The sequence below is a fragment of the Mesocricetus auratus genome, unplaced genomic scaffold, assembly GCF_017639785.1.
Source record: "Mesocricetus auratus isolate SY011 unplaced genomic scaffold, BCM_Maur_2.0 Super-Scaffold_100025, whole genome shotgun sequence".
NCBI lineage: Eukaryota > Metazoa > Chordata > Mammalia > Rodentia > Cricetidae > Mesocricetus > Mesocricetus auratus.
In genome coordinates this window covers 21,757,183-21,781,008 of record NW_024429206.1, presented here as the reverse complement: position 1 = coordinate 21,781,008, position 23,826 = coordinate 21,757,183, and the positions used below count along the sequence as shown (strand labels likewise).

General features: G+C 46.8%; 1 protein-coding gene across 4 annotated transcripts in view; it reads left to right on the top strand.

Annotated features, from left to right (window-relative positions):
• Positions 1–23,826, top strand: part of Auts2 (activator of transcription and developmental regulator AUTS2) — a 1,041,919-nt gene that overhangs the window by 949,661 nt on the left and 68,432 nt on the right. For all 4 annotated transcript variants that reach the window (XM_040731598.1, XM_040731595.1, XM_040731596.1 and 1 more), the window contains one exon: positions 10,920–10,971. In XM_040731598.1, coding sequence (XP_040587532.1) covers positions 10,920–10,971 — 52 coding nt within the window. The remainder of the gene's footprint in view (positions 1–10,919; positions 10,972–23,826) is intronic.

The following is a 23,826-nucleotide window of genomic DNA, read 5'->3' as shown; positions in this document are numbered from 1 at the left end:
CTTCCCTCCTACTACTCCAGAAACTGTATAATTCAACAAAACAGTGGAAGCAATTATATTGTTCTTGCCTAGCTAGGACTTCTGCAAGTGTTCAGTTATGAAGCCTCAAACAAAAGCTTCATTTATTCACACTGATAGAAGAGTAGACTCCCAAGCACCCTGGGGATTAAGAATACTTGTAGGTAACTTGTTTCTAAGGGAAGCTACTCATCCTTTGAGTGAAGGAGGGAGGGAAGATAGACCAGTGTTCAGTCAGCCACCATTTCTCAGGATGTCAATCATTCCTCAATCTGTAAAAGCAGGGTAGGTGAATGTTCTCATTTGTCTTCTGTTGCTGTGATCAAACTCTCTGACCAAAAGCAACTTAGAGGAAGAAAGGGTTTATTTTAGCTTGCCCTTCCAGATCATAATCAATCACCAAGGGAAGTACAGGCAGTAACTCAGGGCAGGAGCCGTGGAGAAATGCTGCTTTCTGACTTGCTTGTTTTCAGGCTGCCTCACAAGCTTAGTTGGTTTGGCTATACATCCCAGGACCACCTTCCTAGGGATAGTGCATCCTTCAGACCTATGCCCACTGTCATAAACTAATAATCAAGACAATTCTCTACAGATATAACCATAGTCCACTCTGATCTAGGCAAATCCTCAATGAAGACTTTCCTTTCAAATGACTCCAGACTGTATCAAGTTGACAGTTGAAACTAAGGAGGACAGTAAACCACTCAAATGTCCTCACAGTGTTCATATGGCTAAGACATGTTTACCATAACTTCTAAGATCTGGAAACGTCTCTAGATTATAGACATCAGAATTAATTTTGAGCTGAGTGTTATGCACACCTGTAATCCCAGCACTCAGAAGACAGAGGCAGGAGGATCTTGAGTGGAGACCAACCTGGGCTACATAGAGAGACACTGTTTCAAAAAAGAACCTCAGTGGTACATGCCTGTAATCCCAGCACTCAGAAGGCAGAGGCAGGAAGATCAAGAGTTGAAGGACATTCTGACTGTAATAGAGTGTTTGAGGCTACCTTGAATTTAAAAAATAAGTACATGTTTTCAAGATTTGTTTTATTTTTTGTGTGTGTGTGTGTGTGTGTGTGTGTGTGTGTGTGTGTGTGTATGTATATCTCTGTTTGGGTCTGTGCATTCAAGTGCAGGTGTCTTTAGAGGCCAGAAGAGGGCGTGCCGTCTCCTGGAGCTGGAGTTACGGTACTGGGAACCACTCCCACCCTCTTCAAGAGCAGCTATTTCTCTTAAGTTCTGAGCCATCATCTCTCCAGTCCCAGAATTTGTTTTTCACTCTTAGGCTTGGCCAGGGAGAAACTGAGGCTGACTACACAGGTGTATGGTAGAGCAGGGATGAGGGCCGAAGGTAATAGTCACACTTTGCAGAACCACACTGTTATCTCAGCAGTCATGGGAATGACGTCATCCTGGTAAAGGGTTTTGAGAAACTTGCTACCGCATGTGTGAATGTCAGTATCTTTAGTAGAGGCTCAATCTTGAAACCAGTAGACGACACCATCTTGTGTAGGTTATTGCTTGGCCTACCCTATTTTCTCGCCTAGAGTCCCCCAGTGAGGGGTCAGGATGGCTTCACGGGAGAGCACCTGCCAGTGAGAGGCTGGGGATGTGGCTTTGTAGCAGAGTGCTTGCCTCCTGTGTGTATGCAAGAACCAGGGTTTCATCCCCAGCAACGCAGAAATAAAAAACAAATCAGATGAGGTATCTGTCGACAACTGGGTGACATGAGTATAGATAAAATTTATTTTTAGTTTTCACTGCCTTTCTTCTCTGGTGTCAGCCTCTGAATGTTAATATTTTAATGTAGATTTGGTAGTTAAGTAAAATATATTTTATATCCTTTCTTATACTTTCCCCCTTAGTAGTTTATAGTCGGCTCTGAAGCTTGAAAGTAAAATTCTTTTCCTTGACTTCCACACTTGGAAAATATTTATTCGCCCTGCATCTCAATAGTATGCACTATAAACTAACACAGTTCCGTTTATTTACTTCCCTCTTGTTGCAGTCGTGATGGATGGTAGGGACAGAGGCATGCAGTAGTGGAGGGTTTTTGCTTTACAGCAATGGGAGTGTGAGCCAGGGCAGCCTCCTTTCTTCCTGACAAGTCATGAAGCTTCCATTTCAAAATTCACCCCTTCAGAAGGGAAGGGACTGGGAGCCCGCTCAAGCAGACTAGGCATGCGTACGAAAGGAGTTCATCCTGGTCTGTGGTTTTGAAGGTACTGGCCTACACAACGAAGTCCCTGGAACACGGGAAGAGTGTGCAAGAAACTGGCAGGGACAAAAGTTAGACTGCGATAAGCAGGGTCTGCCCCTGCCGCCGGGCATCCAGTAGCTTCTTGGCTCTGTTCCCCACACCAGGGCTCTTGGTTGAGCATCCTAAGAGCAGGGGGCTCCCGGTTCAAAAGGCAGGTCCTGGACTAGGACCTCAAATGGTACAGTGCTTGCCAGCATGCATGAAGTTCTGGATTGGGTCCTCAGTGCCACAGAAACCAGGGGTAGAGGCAGGCCTGTAATCCCAGCTCTTGAGAGGTAGCAGGTGATCCACCCAGTTTAAGGTCATCCTCAGCTGTATAGCAAGTTCAAGGCCAGCCTGGAATACTCCAGACCCCCCTCCCCGCTCCATCCTCTTTTAAAAAAATTAAGGAAGAAAAGTCAGACGACGTGGCATCTACCCAAGGCTAGTTGGAGAAGGAACTTCGGCATTATTACTTCCCTTCAATGCTCTTTTCAAACTGCTTAAGTGATTTAAGACTGAAGGCTTGAATAGATTTCTGTAAAGGCTTCCTTTTCCTCCCCTCCCGGCATTGCTCTGCTGGGGCAGTGCTTCAAGCTCATTATGTTTCCAAGGCTAAATACAAATAGATTAATGGAACTTTCTCTATGCAAAACATTCAACCTAAGGCCAGAATTTTAAAGACGTGCTTTCTATAAATATGGCTAAGTTAAGTCTGGTGACTTATAATACCCGCTATCATCTCAGATTGTCAATTATTAACCCTTTAGATGGATTTAGAATTACTGTATTTGTTTTTTTGTTGTTGTGTTATTGTTGTTGCTGCTGTTGTTGTGACAAAGGATGTCATTATATATAGCTCAGGCTGGCCTCAAATTCATAATCCTTCTGCCTCATATATCCACATTAAAAAAATTGACTTTAGATACATATTGGAACTTGAGGAAGATGGCTTTTCATTCAACTCAGAAAATTTTGACTAAAAAACTTGACTACAATCTGTGATTTTTTTTTACTTTTTGATGATGTCACATATACGTACACATATATAATACGTTGTTGTCTTGTTTGCCTCCATTACCATCTCTGATTTCCCTCCCAATCCTGCTGAACCCCTCCTTCTCAACAACTCCCCCTCCTACTTTTATGTCAAGAAGCTAGCCTGGGCTAATTCAGGCTCTTAAAAAATTGTGTGTGTGTGTGTGTGTGTGTGTGTGTGTGTGTGTGTGTGTCCCTCTGTACTGAAACTTGGGCAGTTTGCCAGAGATCACGCCACAGAAGAGAATGACTCCTTTCCCACTTTGGTCATATCTCACAGAAACTCCTGAAATAATTAACAGCAGAAAGACATTTGAGTCCATGCTCGATTGTGTTTGGTTGATTGGTTAGGTCTAATGTAGCCCAGGTTGGCTCAGAACTTCTAATCCTCCTGCCTCAGCTTGAGTCTGTGTTCTTGCTGATCGATGGTTAGTAGAATCACCTCTTTCCAAGACTTGCTGTCTTTAGATTTAGCTCAGAGTCTGAAAGTGATATTAGGCAGCCAAAAATATTTAGTGTATTAAGACACTGAAATGTAAAAGGCATGATGGTTTCCAGCATTGGACTGAAAAATGTTCGTGTTGTAGCGGTACATGTCTAATCCCAGCACTGGGAAGTAAGGAGACAGGAAGATGGCCAGCTGAAGCAGAGATCTGCATGGGCTACATAATGAGATGCTGTCTCAATAAAACAAAATGAGATGGATGCCCAAATAGGAAGATTTGGAAGGGACTGAATTTCAGAGCTGTGGAAAGAGATTGTGAGTTCAAGGTCACCCGTAGCTACATAAAGAGTGTCAGGCCTGCTGGAACTATAGGTCATCTTTCCTCAAAGTGTGGGTAGTTTAGCTCATTTCCCCACAAACTTCATATTGCTGCCATTTCCCAGAAAGGCAAAGCTCAAAAAAGACCTCGTATTTCCAAAATTAATTTTATTAAAAGGACAGAACGAGTTACTATGCAGCAAGCACCCACCCCCATTTCTTCTTTGAAATGTTTAAACTTTTTTTTATCACATTTGTCCACATATTTTATGTGTCCATCTAGAGGTCAGAGGATGACTTCCAGGAGTCAGTTCTGTTTTTATACTATGTGAGTCCCAGGTATCAAATTCTAGTTGTCAGGCTTGGTGGCAAGCCCCTTTACAATGCTGAACCATTTTTGCTGGCCCCTTTGAAAATGCCTTTCTATTTATTTGATCATTTATTAAATTTATTGAGTTCCATGGCATCCGTGGTGGTGAAGCAACTTTAAAAAGATGCAACCTGTACATCTTATTATTTCTTTATTGATTCATTTTACTAAGACAGGGTTTCTCCATGTGGCCCAGATCATTCTGGCATTCACTAGCCTCTGTTCGTGCCTCCCAAGTACCAGGATTACAAACATTCATTCTTAAAGCCCTTTCAATAACATCTCTGTGGAACAGAGTCTCTGGAGGATCCCTGTTCTGTGTCCTTCTTTTTCTTCTCCGGCCACTTTGCCTGGGTCGCAGTAGCATTTGAGGGAACTGAACTCTGAACTCGATTGCTTTCCAGCCAATGTACATGCTGCCCCTCAGGCCCCTCTTGACTGCAGTCCAAGGAGAGATCTCACCAAACTGCAGGGTTGGAATCAAAGCTACAAATGCATTCATTGGTTTCATTTTGTCCCCCTGGCATGGCTCTCTTCCTTCACAGGGCCATTGATGTCACAGTGGGGAATAAAGAAGGAGATTGAAATCTCATGCTGGGTCGTGGAGAGATGGCTCAGTAGTTATGAGTGCTTGCTGTTCTTGCCAAGGCCTGGGGTTTGGTACCCAGCACCCAAGTCGGGTCTCTTGCAGCTTTAGGGGACCTGGCCTCCAGGGGCACTGGAACGCAGGTAGCAGGTAGTGTGTGTGTGTGTGTGTGTGTGTGTGTGTGTGTGTGTGTGTGTGTTGGGGAGAGGGAGGGAGGGAGGGAGCGAGAGAGAATGAGAATGTTACACATGATTAAAAATGAAGAGAAGGGCTGGGTGTTCTGGTGGAAGGTGAGTGGCTCAAATGGCTGAGGGCCCCATTAATGATCATCCACCCATCCACCTCCCTTCCAGGGTTCTTAGCTGGGCCCCAGGGGACAGTGTGGTGATAGGTGACACAGTTACTACCCATAGAACGAAGCATTGCCGTGGCATTTCCTGTGTTTGCTGGACGAAAGGGAAGCATCAGACACCACTTGGTGGGTGCGAATGTGTACACAAATCGTCTAGTTTGAGGAACTGTGCGGCGGGAAAGATGTTTAAGTGGCCACTTTGTGAAACCTAACACTGCTAGGTCTGAGATGCATGGGGTGGAGGTTAGATCAAGACGTTTTTGTTCTGGACTCTGATCCCCTCCCCCTCCGTGTCTAACAATGAAATGATTATTTTGTATTGGGCACCTACTGTGTGCCCCACTGTGTACCTACGGTCTACCTCCCTGGATGTCCATTCCCGTTTCAGAACCTGCTCTTTGCATTTGCGACTGGCCTAGATGCAATTCAACCCCAGGCTGCGGGCCTAGTAGCCTTTCTTGGTTTAGTGCAAATCTCGGAAGCGGTTAACTGCACAGGGAGCGGAGCTTCGCAGTTCCTGCCCGCGGGGAAAGGCGCCATGGGGGCCAGGGGCCCGATCCGCCACCGGAGGCGGGTTGTAGTGGGAGCCACAGCTGTCAGTGTTGCACCCAGGGACTGCGCCCCCGCGGGGCCGACCGGGCGCCAGGGCGGAGAGGAGGGGCGGCGAGGGGCGGGGCGCGCGGGGCGGGACGGAGGAGGGGCGGTGGCACCGGCTGGCGGCTCCGGCTGGGCGCGCCGAGAAGTCCCGCTCCGAGAGCTGCGAGCGCCTGGAGTAAGGCGCGCTCGGTACAATCCAGGGAGCGAAGTCCAGAGCGCCAGAGCAAGGGCGGGAGAAAGGGGTGTCCCCGCGTCGCCACCAGGGACCCCTTTCCCTGCTACGATCCAGCCCCGGGTAGCCGGAGGCTCAGGCGGCGTGCTGCCGATGGAGTTCACTTGAGCCGGGAACAGGCGGGAGAGGCAGGCCGGAGCGGAGCTAGTCCCGCGCCCCGCAGCAGCTTCAACCACAGCTTTCTGCACTACACGCGGGCGACACCCGCGGCCGATCGCCACTCCCGGAGCGTCTCGGTGCCACGCCGCCGCGGGGCTCGGAACCCATCAGATCAGCCCGCGGCACTGCCGTACAGGCGGCACCCGCTGTCGGGGAGCCCGAGGCGGCCGCCGGGGAGCAGCTTTCGCCGCTGCCGCCGTACGCCCTCCTCCTCCTCCTCCTCCCTCTCCCTCCTCCCTCCCTCTGCACATGGTCTCCTTTGTCCTGTCGCCGCCGCAGCCGCCTCGATCTTAGCTACGCGCGCCGCGGCGGCGGCTCCCGGGCCGCTGCTCTTCAGCTCTGCCAGGTCCCCGGAGCGCACCAAGTTGAGACCTTGATCTGAGCCAGCCGGTGCCCCGCGCGCCCCGCAGAAGCTACCGGGAGAGCGCGCGGGCCGGGCCCCCTCCCTATCTCCCCGCCACCCGCCCTGGACTTGGCTGCGTTGGATGTGCGCGCGCGGTGCTGACTCCCGGCTGCCACGGAGGAGCCGGGTGTTGTTGTTGCTGCTGCTGCCGCCGCCTCTGCTTTTGCGGCTCCGGTTCGGATTTGGTTCGCGTGCCTGGGCTTTGAGACTTTGGAGAGGAATTAGCAAAACACACAGACTTGCGGACCTAGCCGGGCTGACTGGAGTTGGGCGTTTTCTCTGCTGTGGGTTTTGGTTGCTCTCTCCGGGTGGTACGTGGTGATCTACCCGGAGGGAACCCGGCGGAGGACCCAAACCATGAACTTGGGGTTGACAAGAGCGCGGAACCCCTGGCGACCAGGTAACGTTGTCCCCCCCCCACCCCTGGGGGGTGGGGTGGGGTAGCTCAATCGTCCGCCGCCCGCGGTTGCCGGGGAGGAGGCTGGGGTCGAGGGGTCTTTTGTTGCGGCCGCAGCCGGGCCAGGGTGGTAACAGGGGCGGGCTGCTGGCGTCTGGCGGGCCCGGCCTCCCTCCCCCACCCCTCCCCCCGCTCCCCTTTGTACTTTCCTGGCTCCCTGCACCCGCTGGGCTCGGCCAGTGAGCCACGAGCGCCTGCCCGGGAGCCCTGGCAGATGGAGACGATCCCACCTCCGCGAGGGGACCCATGGTTCCCCGAGGAGATCCACCAGATCCCAGGCTGGGATGCCTGCGCCCGCTTGGGCTAGGAAGGGCTCCCTGGCATGGTGCTGCCTGCTGACGGGTCACTGTCCCTGCACTGATCTCCGGATCTCCGCCCTCCCGCTTGTGCGCACGCGGAGCCCAGGGAAGGGAAAGGAGAGCCGACTGGTGCAGGAACTCACCCGCGCTTAAGTTTCCAAGAGGATTGCCTTGGCTGCTCCCGAAGTCCTTCCTCCTACTGGTGCGGCTTTTGAGAGCCACCTCGGCGATGCGAGTTTTAAGGAGATCCGGGTGCAGCTCCAGACGTCTGGGACCCACCCTTGTGCACGCGAGGTTTTTATTTTTTTTTATTTTTATCTGTTTTCCTCAGTAGCCAATTTGCTTGACTTAACTTTTTGTTCCACACCAGCTTCAGCTTCTAGAGCATAGAAAGTATTGATATAAAAGACAAGTAACACCCATCCACCATCCCGTAAAATGCCTCAAAGACCTTGCTTCTCTGGGAATTCTAGACACAGCCTCTAAGTGTATAAAACCCATCAAAGTCAATCGAGACGAGGAAACGAAATGGCACTTGATACATTAAAATCTGTGCGGCTAAAGGTACAGGGTACCCGAGAGACGAGGGAAGACACCCGGTGCGTTTGCCGCTAAACTCACCGCACCTGCATTAGTCGTTGCTAATTGAAAAAGAAAAAGAAAAATTGACTAGGGAAATGATCCAAGCCATAGAGGGAAATGTGCTATTTATTTTCTTTTAAAAGTAACAAAATGAAAACGTCTCCACGATTAAGGAGCCCAGCGATCTGTGCAAACGATTAAAAAAATACATGTTTATGTATGTGGAGGGTGTATGAGGAGGTCAGAGGACAACTTTCAGGAATCCGTCGTCTCCTTTCACCTTCATGTGGGTGCAGCGGCTGGAACTGAGATCGGCAGGCTCGACGACAGACTCTGCTGAGCCATCACACCCACCCTGCACAAACGACGTGCGAAGTGGATGAAAGTTGCTTGAACAAAGTCGAAGGGTCTACGATGAATTTGCTCCCAGTCTTTGCCTGGGAGACTCTCGAGGAATGTGGATGAAGGTGGTCCACATGGCCAGATGGCAGAAGGAGGGACCAGAGGACTCCTTTTCATCAAGCCCCGAGGCATGTGCACCTTGGGTGTCTTTGCTTTTCCAGAGGAGGCCTTTTTGAGACATCTTCTTACCCCGAGCCCCAATGACAATTCAGCACTTTGGGACTGGTATCAGTCAATTGGAGGGCTCAAAAAGCTTCCAAATTAGAAGGCATTGCTCTGAGCATCTTGCATATCCGTCAGACGTGTTTCCCTGATAACTGCTGGTCACAGCATCATCAGGTCCTCAGGGTCACTTCGCTATCTACTTGAGAGTCTACTCAGAGCCCAGTGGTGCTCACAAAGGGGACAAAACCACAGAAGCTGCCACCTCCAACCTCGTCTGCTTCTGGCTCACATACCCTACAGCAACTGTAAAAACACAACCTTAACCAGTTGCTTCCCCCTAGCTACTATGATTTGCCGTTTTGGAAGAGGAGTAATTTTTTTTTTTAAGAAACCTACTTCCTTATGCCCACTAGACTCACTGTAATAGAAAAATCCTCAATTTTTCAAGTGTCATTTTAGTTCTGTAAAATAACTGGAGACATGGGATATTGCTTGTGTGTGCATGTGTATACTTCTTTTTTTCCTTTCAAAAAATATTAACTCCATTTTAGCTTTGAAGCCATGACTTGTTAATGACCATTCTAAGAGCAATTAACAGCGTTTTAAGAACCAGGCAAACTCTTCGAATTGCTGAATTTTAAACTGCGAAACTTACAAGTGTGGAAGTCTCATTAATATTTGGATGTAGTAACACCTCTAGTGCAGCCGAAACGGTATGTGCTTTGTCAAATTCACACGTCTCCGTGGACGTCGTGCGCGATCACCGGGGCTTGGTAACTTACTATTCTCGGACTATTCGATGCTGACTACCCTTCTCAAGACTTCCTTTGTGGCTCACTTTTATGAAATGCTACTATAACATAATATAATTTCGATTAATGTTTCTTACCGTGTCAGGAAAGCTATGTGTGTATCCTATTATTCCTTCGAAAGTGTGTGTGTGGGGGGGTGGGGATCTCTGTAGGTTTTTTCACAAGTGAATGCAATTGAATACTTATTTTGTACATTTTTGCCCTTGATCCTATTAATCCTCTGAACCTACCCCTGTAGAAGAAAGATTAGAATTAAAATAAATGAGAACCAGCCATAATAAAAATAGGTTAGGTCTTTTTTTTTTTTTTTTTATCCCTGGCCTTGTGAACTGGAGCATTTCCTTCAGTTATGCACAGAAATATTTCATCTCCATCAATGTAGCATGGAAAGACTACATAGAATATCTTCTTTGTCCCCCAAAGCCAGCCCAAGTTCCCTCGCCCTGGTTCCCCATATTTCCTTCTCCTGTATTTATGGAACATCCTGTGCCTTGCTTTATACAAATTTATGCATTTCTATATAAAACATGAAAGATAAGAGTTTTCTCATATGGGTTACAGATCAAACCCAGGATGAATGCAGGTTGACCACTGGCATTTCAAAGAGGTGTCTTCAAATCAGAAGAGTGGGCTTGCTTAATTTTACCTTTTTTTCCCCTAAGTCCTAGAAATAAGCAGTAAATCTTCAACATTATCGTCTCGTTCACGAAAACGACTCACTGCTTATTTCCCGGAACATTAGTGTATGATGTAAATTGACTCTGGTCTTGCTATTTAAACAGGCTATTGACTTCCCTCGTGCCAGTGTAATAATTAGCAGACACAATCTCTGGAAACATGAAAAGGAAGTAACCCTGGTGGCATGCTGGCCAGGTTTTCAGCAGGGTCAGCCCTCATCTGAAACACTGAGGTTGGCCTGGTTACTGGGAGAAACCCTGAACACCGGGGTCATCAAATACATCTTTAAAAACATTAATTTTGGGGGTGCACTGGTTGATCCTTTAGTGAAGAAAGGCTTAATGTCCAAAAATACACATTTATGATTTGTGGCAGAAAATTAAAAAAAAAACAGAAAATCTGGTAGCAAAAAAAAGGTCATTTCCAAAAATAATGATCTGTTAATGGAATTGGAAGATCATTTGTGAATGAGCTAAATTGTCTTGTGGGCCATTTCATAGAAATATGTTTTGCACAGATAATATGTCTAATAAGGACACATTTTGAAAATCAGATTTTTTTTCTTCTTTTCCCCCAATAAATAGCTGCAGTGCAGGCCTTTCTCCAACAGTCAACCAGCACCACCTTATGGAGGACTTGGGGAAATCACTGGCTCTTGTTATATTTTCCTAAAATATTGTCCATTGATTTAAAAATCATAGCAGCCTATGATGCTTGGGTGATGGTCTTCACTGACAGTCTTGACGCCTTCTTGTTTTCCAGGCATCAGATGCTAGCTCTGAAAAACTCTTCAACACTGTTCTTTCGAACAAAGGTAAGGCCCCTCCCCTTTATTATTCTAAGTGATGGCTTTAAAATAAATATGCCTCTCATTGTCATTGTCCAAGAAGAAAGAGACAAGGAAAATCCATGTGGTCTTTTTGCCCTCATGTTTTGTGCTTTTGCTCGCTGTGGAATCTGGATGTTTTTGAAGGATGCGGGAGAAAAAGTTCACTTTGAAAGAATTTACTGGCTCCTTGTTGAAATTGATCGGTGCTGTTAATTTCACGTAGGCAGCTGCAATAGAGAAAAATGCCTTTACAATGTCTTGATTGTTGGTTATCAACTTTCCGGCTGTCGGAGCACTATAAATAGTATGTGTGTACCTCAGATGGTGATAACCAGTGGGGGGCATTTAGTATTCACAGCATTATAGCCATAAGCCAACCCTTCTTTCTGCTCTGGGCTCTCTGTAAAGTTAACAAATGTACGAGAGGGCAGAATTTAAATACACACTTCCCCATTTATTTCTTCCAAACCTCAGTCTATAGAGTAAGAGAGGCCAATGATGCCAATGTGTATTTGGGGAGGGCTCACCCTAAGTAACCACTGGTAGGTTTCTCAGCAGTCTTCATTTGCAGAAGAGTCATTAGACACAATGACATTTAGGAGAGTCCCCATACACTGGCTTCAAAAGGTGTGTAATCTGAAAGATACAAATGATGTCAACCCACTTCCTCCTACCCACCTACCTCTCCCTCCCCCTCCCCCTTCCCACCATAGAACCTGGCTTAAGGGCTTGCAGGAGAATTGCTAAATAAAGATGTACTGGCCTGTGGCAACCTTTGTTCCACTAAGGATGCTTGAGAGCTTCGTACCAGCACTGATCAGGAATTAGGTGCCCATGGGGTGAAATGGGAGACCATTTCAGCAGTTTATCCCATTTAAAAATTTTTATCATTTTTGCTCACTAGTTAGTAAGACGTTTCTATGCATAGTTGTATTGTGCTCTCCAATTATTTTAAAATTGAACCTACCTTGATTTTTAAATAGTACATTATATTTAAAGTTGTCCCCTGGGGTCTGTGTGCTTGTAAGTTTGCTGGGACGCCTAGAATTAATGTCACGTTGAATATGAGCTTGTATTTAATTGCATGGTATGATTCCAGCTTTATATTTCATCATATTTTTTAATGGCCTGAGAAGTTTGTATAAATTTGTTATCCGTAATGCTAAAAGCCCAATAAAAGCTGATGTGGGTGCTTGACAGTGCATCTCCCTCAAGGGTGGGAGTGTACGGTTGTTTTCTGATCCTGATATTTGGAGGAAAGAATGAGTGGGCTTTGGAAGAGGTAGGTGTCCTTGATAAAAAAGGAGAGGAAATCGCAGCAGGGCAGGTCACTACCCAAAGCAGTTTCTATGATTCTCTGACCTTCCCAACCCCAGCACACCAGCCTCCAGTCACCGGGGACAGTATCTTTCTTGTGTTAAGTTGCTATGGCCCTTTCTAAGCTGGTTCTGGGTTTGGCTCTCATTGCAGCTTGAGGGAGGAGGAGGAAGACAGACTGATGGCTGAAGAGCCCCTTCTCTCTCTCCTTCATGTCTCTCCTCTCTCTTTCCCATCCCACCCCCTCCCTTGAGTTTCTAGCCCAACACTTCCCACATTCTTATTTTTGTTTACTTCCACTGAGTGATGTGTGGCGTCTATTTGGCAGTGAACAGTCATGCCCCTGACCGGGTGCCTTTCTTCTGAGCTGCTTTTCTGAGAGTAGTGAGGGGTGATTTCAGTTGCCTTGAAAGGATTAAGGTTTCTTTGTGTCTACTAAAATCAACACAGGCTTTTCTCCTAAGCTTTGCTTGGGAAACATACACAAATAAGCATTTTAGTTGATGACGGATTATTCCTTCGCCCCTTATTTCCATCAAAATGGCCTTTCTTTCCTCCCCTGGAGTTTCCCCCTTAATGCCTTATGCTAATTCCTGTTGGTAGCGTGAATGACAAGCGCCTGAATGGGTGTGCAAGTACAGGTGTTGCTGAAGTAGTAGACTACCTGGTACTCACAGCCCTTCCTCCCAGGAGAGAGAGCTTGAGTGATGCTGCAGATCTCAGACAGCATCAGCATAGTTTTCAAAGCTGCCAGATATCAGAAAACAACTACCACAAAAAGAAAAATTAAAAGAGAATCACTGGGCATCGTTGGTGTCACTAACTCCTGGGAGACGGGGCAGCAAGCCTCACTAGGCAAGTGTGGTTTGGTGTCTGTATTTTACTCCTGGTAGTAGCAGCAGCGCTTACTAGATTGACAGGTCCTTGCTAGGTCGACAGGTCCCCTGGCTGTCATCTCCTCTTACATCAGGTTCAAGTAAATCAGAGAAAGCTGGCTTGACTTAAAAGTCAGGTCTGTGCGTGTGTACATATAAGTATGTGTGTGTATGTATATATCAGACTGTGTGTGTACATGTATATATAAAACAGTACACACACACACCACACACCACACACCACACACACCACACACACACACACACACACACACACACACACACACACACACACACACACACTGTTTTAAAGCTTTGCCAGAAAGGACAGGTTTAAGCCAGGTAATAGACACAGACACAGCTGGGACATTCTTAAAGGCCTCCTCTCATGGAACAATTTTAACGAGAGTTTTAGGGAGTCCCACACTGGCATTCTTCAGAGCCAGATGTTCAAAGCTGCATATCACTCCCTTGCCCTCGCAGAAGCCTGGCAGCCTTCTGGTCTCAGAGTAGCAGGCTTAGCTGGGAAGGTTATGCCTCCAAGCCTGGTGGTCTGGTGGGTGTGTAGATTTGGTTCATAAAATTTCACTGTTGGAGGGCAGTGGTAAGCTCACAAGCTGATTGGGCCAGGGACTAGGGAATTGGCAGCTTTGGTGTTGGCCTGCTCAGCTTGGAGACAGAGCCCCAGGCTGTAACAGCAAGGGGCCGTGGCTCAAGTCCATCCCTCTGCTTGTGAGCTTGAACAAGCCATTTAGCCTCTGCAGGTCAGAATTTTCAATCCTACACAGATCTAGTTCTGGGCCAGCATATCCAGTTGGGATAAAACAGTTAATTGGCAAGGGGCATGGGTTGGAACAGACATGGATATGATGAATATGTTTTCTGTAACTTACCAATTGATCTTTATTTAAGTGTTCCCATGTTGTAGACTCAGTCCAATTCAGCAGAGTAAGACCCGAATAGGTGTTCCAAAATGTTGCTTCTTTTGATGCCTTTTATTTCCAATCTTACAACAAGTTAATCAGGTGGTGTGTGCTTGCTTATATACACAGCATACTCAATGAGAAGGGGCACCTTTCAAGAGAGGCATGGAGTCTGAGCCTGCAAATTGGAAGGATTATCGCTGTAGACTTAAAAAAAAAAGATAGCTCAACTTTAATCAAGGTCATGGTTGCCTTATCTAATCTCAATGTGTTTAAATGTTTACAGGATGTTCATGTGAATTTTATGAATCCTTCTGTCTTTGTGATTCAACCATCTGCCAAAGGAAAAATGAGTTTCCCCACTGAGACAGAAGCAGAGACTGACTTACTTATTGCCCCTGTGTTGTGAGCTGAACAGCTATGGGAGCAATAGGCTTTGTAACTCCCCAGCTTCTGGGACATGTTGTGCTTAAAAGGGAGCTTCCATGAGCTGGGGGGATGGCTTGCTAGGTAAAGTTCTTGCCTTGCAAGCATGAGGACCTCAATTTGGATCCCCAGAACCTTCCTTAAAAGCCAGTTATGGTGGCCAATCCCAGCAGTGGGGAGGCAGAGGCAGGAAGATTCTTGGGGCTCACTGGCTAGCCAGTCTAGTCTACCTGATAGCTTTCAGGCAGAGAAATCTCGTCTCAAAAACAAACAAACAACAAACCCCACCAAAGTAGAGACCTGGGAGATGAGTCAGTGGGTAAAGGCACTTTCCACTCAGGTATGGCAACCTGAATTCAGTGCTTTGAACCCATGTAAAACAGGGGGTAGAGAACCAATTCCATAAAGTGGTCCTCCGACCTTCGCACATTTGCCATGGCACCCCACAGGTGCCCAAAAGAGCACACACTAACAACAACAACAACAACAAGGTAGATACAGATGAGGAAGACACCTGATATCAACTTTTAAGTTCCCACACGTGCAAACATGTACACACAATACACTAGACACACTCACACACGCACATACACAAAGGAATTTTCTAGTTGATTTAGCATGGCCAATATTACCTTTTGTTTCGCTGTGTAGTCCTGGCTGTCCTGGAACTTGCTCTGTAGATCAGGCTGGCCTCAATCTCACAGAGATTCACCTGCTTCTGCCTCCTCAGTGCTGGGATTAAAAGCATGTGCCACCACTGCCTGGCTATTATTTATTTATTATTTTATTTGGTTTTTCAAGACAGGGTTTCTCTGCATAACAGCCCTGGCTGTCCTGGAACTCACTTTGTAGACCAGGCTGCCCCCCCTTTTTAATATTTACTTTTTATTTTTGATTATTTAGCTGTGCTTGGGTTTATGCACATGGGCGCAGTGCTCAGAGAGGACAGAAGAGGGCATCAAATCAGCGTAGCTGGAGTTGCAGGTGCTCTCTGAGCTGCCTGAAGTGGGTTCTGGGAATCGAATCAAGCCCTCTAAAGAGCAGGATGCACTCTTAACTGTTGAGCCATCTCTCTTTTCCCTGGTCTCCTTTCTCACTTCCCAGAGCTCCTCCTTGGCAGTTTGGTCAGCTGGATGCATAGGCAAATGCACACACATCCACCCTGCCAAGATAATTAATCTCTTCTAAAGCCCTTAGGTTGCTGTAGATCAGTGCTCCCCCAGGAGGGAAGGAAGCTCTGCTGTTTCCCAGCCTGGTTGTGGGTCCTGTCTCAGCTAGGAGATGAGGACAACCACCTCATTTAGCCTTATAGCCCTTCCCCAGGATTCCTAAGATGAAGGAGGTGTGTGTGACCTGGGGTCTTTCTCACCCGTTTCTGCCTTTGTACCTGTTTCATTAACTTCTCCTGGGCACCAGCAACTGACCAAAGTAATGAATGGTTTCACCAAGGTCCCACTTGGTGAACTAATTAGCTTATTGGCCTTACCTACAAAACACAGATGAGGGGGATATTTACAGGCGTGTATGTGAACCCAAAGCAGCTACATCACCACAAAATCCCACCCCATTATGGATGACGACTTTGTAGAAGCTGCATCATAGAGTCTCCTGTTGGTTGATCTTCAGCTTCCTATATACTCTAGAATCCTCCATGATCCCTTGCAGCTGAGGGTAGGGAATGAGAGGGTAATGGCTAAACTCCTGGATAAGGTCCTTTGACCCTTCTAGCCTCCTACTAAGGGTGTTAGCAGCTTCTTTTACAGTTACCATAAGACCTAGCTACCACTGTATATTGTTCTGCTCAGTAAGTTGCCATGACTACCAGGCAAGGCACTCTCTATTCCAAACTGGATGTGGGATGATCCTGTTATGCCCAGAGGTGTTTTGTTTTGTTTTTAAAGCCGTAATATAGCAGTCCCACAATGTAGACTTAGATTCTGCTAGGGAATATCCCCAGAGCTAGTTTAAAGAGGAGCTGTGACTCTCTAAAGGGTATCTACTAGGGTGGTGGTGAGGGATAATGTAGGGAGGGTAGAAGTCTCCCAGTCCTGTGGTTGAGCATAGCTCGTCTTCAGAAAAGTGAAGGAGCAATGAGCCATCACCTAGCCACTAGGCAGAATTCTGCTTCTTCCCCAACACCAACTATATAGGGGATTCTCATGGACCTTGTGTCACTGTGAGAAGTACTAGATAGAATGCTTGGCCACCCTGAGCTCCTGGTGACCTTGTCAAGGCCTTACTGTACCAACTAGAGGGACATACTTGGGCTTTTCTTGGGTTGTTGGAAACAGAATTTCCAGTGGGACACAGTCAGGGTGGGTTCGTGGAGTGGATTAAATGATAAGCACCCACACTGTAAAACTTGGTCCCCAGATGGTGCCAATGTTTGGGGAAGTATGGGGGCGATGGGGAATACATCTCTCCGGGCAGGCCTTTGATATTAAGAACCTAGTGCCATTTCCAGTTCCAGCAGTCTTGTTTCTAGCTTGTGGTAAAGGGGTGTGGCCTCTCAGCACCCTGCCCCAGCCACCATGCCTGCAGCTTACAGCCATGCCTCTCCACCAAGATGCTTCTCATCCTTCTAGAACCCCAAACCCAAATAAACTCCTCCATAAGTTGCCCTGGTCATGGTGCTTTATCACAGCAACAGAAAAGTGACGGATACAGGTTTGTTGAGTGATTTGGGAGTATGCTTTTATCAACATCGCACAGAAACAGACTGGCTATTACATTGTCTGAAAATTGAGATGCAATGAGATGACAAGCCTATTACCCAGACACACTGCTGTGGTTGTGGCTGGGCCTTGGTGGGTACAATGCTTGCCTAGGAAGAGGGAAGTCCTGGTTTCCATGCTTGGCTCTGCATAAACCAGATGTGGTGACTCACACCTGAAATTTCAGCACTATAGAATCCAAGATCCCCCTCTGCAGTATATTGGGTTATATAATGAGATCAAAACCGGACAGAGGTCCTGTCTCAAAAACAGAAAAACTAAGGTATAGCAACAATGTTAAATGTATTTGTTAGCTTGAAGGGATGGGATTCTTAGAATACAGAAAGGCAACATTGTGTCTTGAGAGAAAAGTCTCTCTCCTAAAGTAGTTAGTTCTACACATAAAAGCGATACAGTTACCTGTAGGATAACTTGAGGAGGGAAATGTGTCTTAGACTTAATACCCCTTTATCATGAACCCAGGAGCCCATGTTACACCCCCTTGTGGTGAGAAAGGAAGACTATCATGCCACCCCCAAACCTGGTGGGTGTCACAGTAAAGTGAGCCAATTTTAGTCTCTGCAAATTAGTTCTGTTGTTATCCACTCTGAAATCCCGGATAAGGCAAAGGTAGAATATTGTTCATTTTTTTACTTTTCTCCCTCGGGGAGTGTGTATATGTGTGTGCGCGCACGTGTGCTCACTGGCTTGCTTTCTTGGGGTTCTGAGAGATGGAAATGCCTTCCATGTGGAGAATTAAACAGTGTTGAAGGGTAATTGGTGCTGGATGTGAGACAAAGGAGTTAGAAGTAGTTGCTTCTTCTCCCACCCCACACCACAAATAGCGTGCAATCAGGCCCCCTTTGTCATGGAAATTGGCCTTCCTGTGGAAGTCTGACTCTCACATCCAGAAGCCTTCGTGCAGAATGATTCCTGGAGAATTCTGGGAAACAGATGCCTTGCCCTGCAAGTGTAAAATTACCGGCCGGGGACCAGAAATAGTCCACATGGGGAGAAAGTGCTTCTCTCTGGATACGCACGTGTGTGTGCACGTGTGGAAGCCAGATGTCGTTCCTGGGTGTCTTCCTTGTCCATTCTCCACCTCATTGTGTGAGACTGGCTTCCTCGCTGATCCTGAAGCTCACGGATTAGGCTAACTGACTGGGGCCCCTCTCCAGTCTTCATCTTCCTAGGGCTGGCATTACGGGTGTGCTATGAAAAGCTTTTATATGGATGCTGGGGGCCAAACTCGGGTCCTCATACTTGTGCGGTAAGCACTTTACAGCCAGCCGCCTTCCCTAGCCTCCTTAATCAATACAGTTATCCGATCACTGTCACCTGGCCTTCTGAGGGACTTGTGGGTGGGCAGGATGAGGAAATAGAGGCAAGAATTGGATCCCACCACAAGCAATTGTAAGTTGTTGAGAGCATCTTAAGTGATCTTAGTGGTATCTGAAGGTCCAGCATTGGCCACCTTGCCACTTAACAGAAGAAAGGAAAAAGGGCAGATCCTCAGATCCCTGAGTGTCCCTGTGACCACCCAGGAACCCATTACTATGTAATACTTCTCTGAATGTACACAAAGCACATGTACACCTGAGTGTAGACGCCAGAAGTTGATGTCCAGTGTCTGTCTCAGTTGCTCTCCACCTTATGTTTTGAGACAAGGTCTCTCACTGAACTTGGCTGCATCAACTGACTAATAAGTCCCAGGGATCCACCAGTCTCTGTCTCCCAAGTGCTAATTACAGATAGCTTCACCACACCCACATCTTCCACTGTTATATAGGTGCTGGTGATCCAAACCCTAGTCTGTCTGCTTGTGTGGCAAACACTTTACCGGCTGAGCCATCTCTCCAGCCCCTAACAGATTCTTTCCGTGAAAGTCCAGACACTCTGATTTATTTCTGAGTCCACCAGAAAGTCCTTCACTTCCTTTATCAGGAGATTCCTGCACCCTCTCGTCTGAAATGGTTTTCCTCTTACCCAGCAGTTTTGCCAGAGAAGCTCACCTGCTCTTCGCCCCTTTCAGCCCATTGATGGCTGTGGGTATGTAGTGTTTCCTTTAGACACTGGTCTAGTGTCTGGTCGTCCGGGAGAGGAATGCAATCACCACAGTAGGCCATTGTGATAATAACGATTGCTATTAAAACATCAAGTCTGTGTTGCAAGCCTACAGTGAAAGGTGTTGACAACCAAAACCTCCTTCCTCTTTAGTAAGGCTTTCTAAGACATCTTCCAGCCCCAGGCGTGGTTTCCTTCCTGCAGGAAGCCTGTGGGCTATCCCATGCTTCTGAGTTATTTCTAGTTTCTGACAACTACAGGGGGGAAAAAAAAAGAAACACACGTTGTTTTCTCAAAAAAAAATGTATGTTTATTTAACTAGGTTTCTTTTCTGCTTCACAATCTGGATTCCATTCAGTCAGTTACTACTCCAATTAACTAACAATTATTTAACATTAACAGTAATTACAGACGCCAGTTAAGCGCCTACAGATGTCAACTGTTAGCCTTGTACCTAATCACTCAATGAAACGGAGAAAGTTCAACAAACATCAATTAGCCCAGCAATTAGTATGAGTTAGCAAAGAGCGCGTTATCATGTGTGTGCTGATTCCATTTATTTTATTTTGGCTCTAAAACACACACGTACATGCACATGCTAATATGCACACTCATGCACATGCACGAGCGCGTGCGCACACACACACACACACATGCACACACACATGCAGTGAGTTCCTCAGCTAAGATAAAAACTATTGTTTTACAGCATACATAAGTGTCATTGCCTGGCCTGGCCCTGAGTCAGATCACTCTCCCTTGGAATTTATTTAGCAAACAAAATTGGTCCCGATGATTCTAAAAACCCCATGCAACTCAGACGTAGGAAGCAACTTTGGCGAACTAAGGAATCCAGTAAATATAGTGTGAAAGAAAATGCTAGAAGACGTCAGTGGAGAAAATGATTGATTCACACTTGAGCGGGCTGCTCTGTGCACCGCAGATTTCTCCCGATTTCTTCCTGAACCTGCAATAGAGAGAGTGCAGTAGTGATCTTATTAATTTCATGGTGCCTAAACTTCTACTCAGCTGTCTTTCATTTAGCCCGGAGCGAACATCAAACTATTTTTACCTACTTGTCCCACTCTATGCTTTAAAAAGTGGGAACACTTCTTGTTTGACGACAATTCAATTCTTGAATCCACCAGGGAGAACCTGGGCCTGAATTCTCACTTTTTCAATTTGTGTGGCTCTGAGTCTTTGTGTATGCGCACGTGTATGGGGGAGGGGTGGGGTATGAGTACCATATCTTAAAGAGTGTCCTATCATATGTGTGGCAGTGAGAGGGCAATCTTAGGTGCCAGTCTTTACCTCACTTCAGGGTCTCTTGTTTGTCACTTCAGTTGTTAGGCTAGTTGCTCATGAACTTTCGGGGATTCTCTTGTCTCTGTCTTTTACCACGGAGCCCTGGAATTGTAGACACTGCCACATCTAGCTTTACGTGAGTTCCGGGGATCCAAAATCAGGTCCTGGACAAGCAGTTTTTATCCACCTGGCCCACCTTGTTTTTGTTGTTATTGTTTGTTTGCTTGTTTGGATGGTTGGTTGACTTTGGTTTTTGAGTCATGGTCTCTTGTTAGTACCCAGGGCTTATTGCAGATGGACTAGTCTGACTGGCCCTATGACCCAGCTGTCTCCACGAACCTGTGCTACCGTGCCCAGCTTTTTTTTTTTAAGGGTTCAGAAGATCAAACTCAACTCTTGATAGCAAGCACTTACCAACTGAGTCATCTCCCAAGCCCAGCTGTCCCCTTTTCTGTGACTCCTCCCAAGCCCCCTCTGTCTTCTCCATTGACACTGAGGTGACTCTCAAGGGTTGGCTCAGTTTTGCTGGATTTACCAGGAGATGAGACAGCATTCCTAGGCCCTGCCCATGACTTGGTATTTGGAGATCCTAAGAGGCCATGTGTCTGCCTCTCCTCCTGGAAATGATTTTCCACAAACTCCCGAAGCCTGCAGGTAGAGTGGAAGAAGGTAGTCCCCTGTGGAATGCTCTCCTGGGTCTCTGTGGGTCTAATATAGCAAAACTTTCCATTTGGGCAAACCTCCCAATGCCACCCATATCTTGTTCTGAGCTCTCCTTGGCTCCCCAGTCTTTGTGATCTCCATAGAAAGAACCCAGAGGAGACTCTTAGAGCCATAGTCTAGAAGACACACAGTTTACTGTAGAGTATTGGAAGACACTCTCTTAAGGGGTGAGAGTGGCTTGTATGCAGAGATATCCTTGTCTAGATATACACCACAGGCAGCTTTCCTATATAACAGTCCTGGCTGTCTTGGAACTCACTTTGTAGCCCATGCTGACCTTGACTTCATATATCTGCCTGCCTCTGCCTTCCAAGTGATGGGATTAAAGGCATACACCACCACCACGACCTGGCTTTCGTACTGTTTCTAAAGTTTCTAGATAGTTTTCCTGAGGGATGTTTTCCTGAACAGGTGATTAACAGTCCTGTGTAGACTATCTCTTACAGTGGTGGGCATTGGGACACTCTTGTTCTTTAACATTAACAGCTATCTAGCTAAGTAATCATAAATGTTTATGCCTTCTGAAACTAGGTTCAGTTACTCAACAATTAATGACCTTCCAGGCAGTTCAGGATGCCACTTCTCCCAAGACCAGAAATATGACTCACATCCTATTGGTGTAATCAGTAAGTAGAATGCTGTAGTTCCAGCCCTTGGGTTTACAGGCTGTTGGTTATCAGGGAGCAAGCAGTCCAGCCTTCTTGTCCTCTAGTCCGGCTGATATGAGTTATTTTCTTGTTGATACAACAGAAGACCTTGTCTAAGTTAGAGTTATCATTGCTGCAGTGAAGCATCATGACCAACAACAACTTGGGGGTGGAAAGAGTCTATTTCCTTTACACTTCCAGGTGACAGTCCATCACTGAGGGAAGCCAGGACAGGAACTCAAACAGAGCAGGAACCTGGAGGCAGGAGCTGATGCTCAGGTCACAGAGGGGAGCTGCTTACTGGCTTGCTTCTTGTGACTTGCTCAGCCTGATTTTTTGTTTGTTTGTTTTTGTTTTTGTTTTTGAAACAGGGTTTCTTTGTGTAGTCTTGACTGTCTGGAACTAACTCTGTAGACCAGGCTGGCCTTCAACTCACAGAGATCCGCCTATCTCTCCTTCCCAAGTGCTGGGATTAAAGGTGTGTGCCACCACCTCCTGCTTTCTTATAGAACCCAGGACCACAAGCTCAGGGATGATACCACCCAAATGGGCTGGATTCTTCCCCATCAATTAATTTCTTATAGAGGCATTTTCTCAATTGCGGTTCCCTCCTTCAAAATGACTCGAGCTTGTGTCAAGATGACATAAAACTAGCCAGGGCAGACTCAATAAAAGCAGCTTAAGGGGCGGGCGGGGGGGGGGTGTTATTTTGGCTCACAATTCATGAGTACAGTCCACCATGGCGGTTCCAGAAATTGAGTCAGGAGCCTGAGGCAGCTGGTTACACAACACTTACAGTCAGGAAGCAGAGAGAGATGAACGCTGGTGCTCAGGTATTTTTCTCCATTTGAAACATACTGCATTTATGTATTATATTTTGTGTGTACACGTGTGAGCTCATGAGTGCCTCAGCCTGTGTGGGGAGGTCAGCAGACAGCCAGTTAGATCTCTCTTTTTTTTTTACTTAGCTAAGAAATTTCCCTAGATTTTCTTGTCTATTTATCTTTTTTAAAATTACACTTATTTGTGTGTGTGTGTGTGTGTGTGTGTGCGCGCGCGCGCGCATGTGCGCGCGCACGCGCGCTTGTTATGATGCTAGTGCGGATGTCTGAGGACAACTTACAGGAGTTGGCTCTTTCCTACCATGTGGACCAGGGAATCAATCTCTGGTTGTCAGACTGGGCAGCAAGCACCCCCCACCTGCTGAGCCATCTCATCAGCCCATTTACTTGTCTTTTGAGATACAGGCTCTCACAGTCCAGGCTGACTTTAAGCTTGATCTGTAACAAGGACTGTGAACTCCTGACCCTCCTGCCTCCACTTCCCAGATGCTGGGGATACACCCTAGCGTCCAGCGTATGCAGAACTCCGCTATAAACGGAGCTACATCCGTCGCCCGCTTCTACACCGTGGGCTTTTGGTAACATTTGGCTTTCTACTCACCCACCCACCTCTCCAGTTGCTGGCCTTCCTTTCCTTCCCCCAAATGGTCTCCCTTTCTGTTTCTGTGTCACATGCATCCCGTGTGACTCTCTTGCTCCCTCCACGCCTCTCACAGTCCATTTTTTTCTTCTTTATGCCTCTACCCTTTGAAGGCTACACAGATTCAGTCTGAGGAAGGTTGGCCTGGCTAATTTGGATGCAGAGCAGCTGGAGTGCAAGACAGCTGGCATCAGAGTAGTGGGCACTGTGGTGCCCTGGCCAGCTTGGAATGTGAACGGATATTGGAGACTCCCAACTCCATCACTCACCAGAAGAGAGATCTGGGGCATCACCATTTTCATTATTTTTATTCTCTTTCTATAAAATGGGACCAAATCTGTCTCATAGAGTATTATCGTACTTC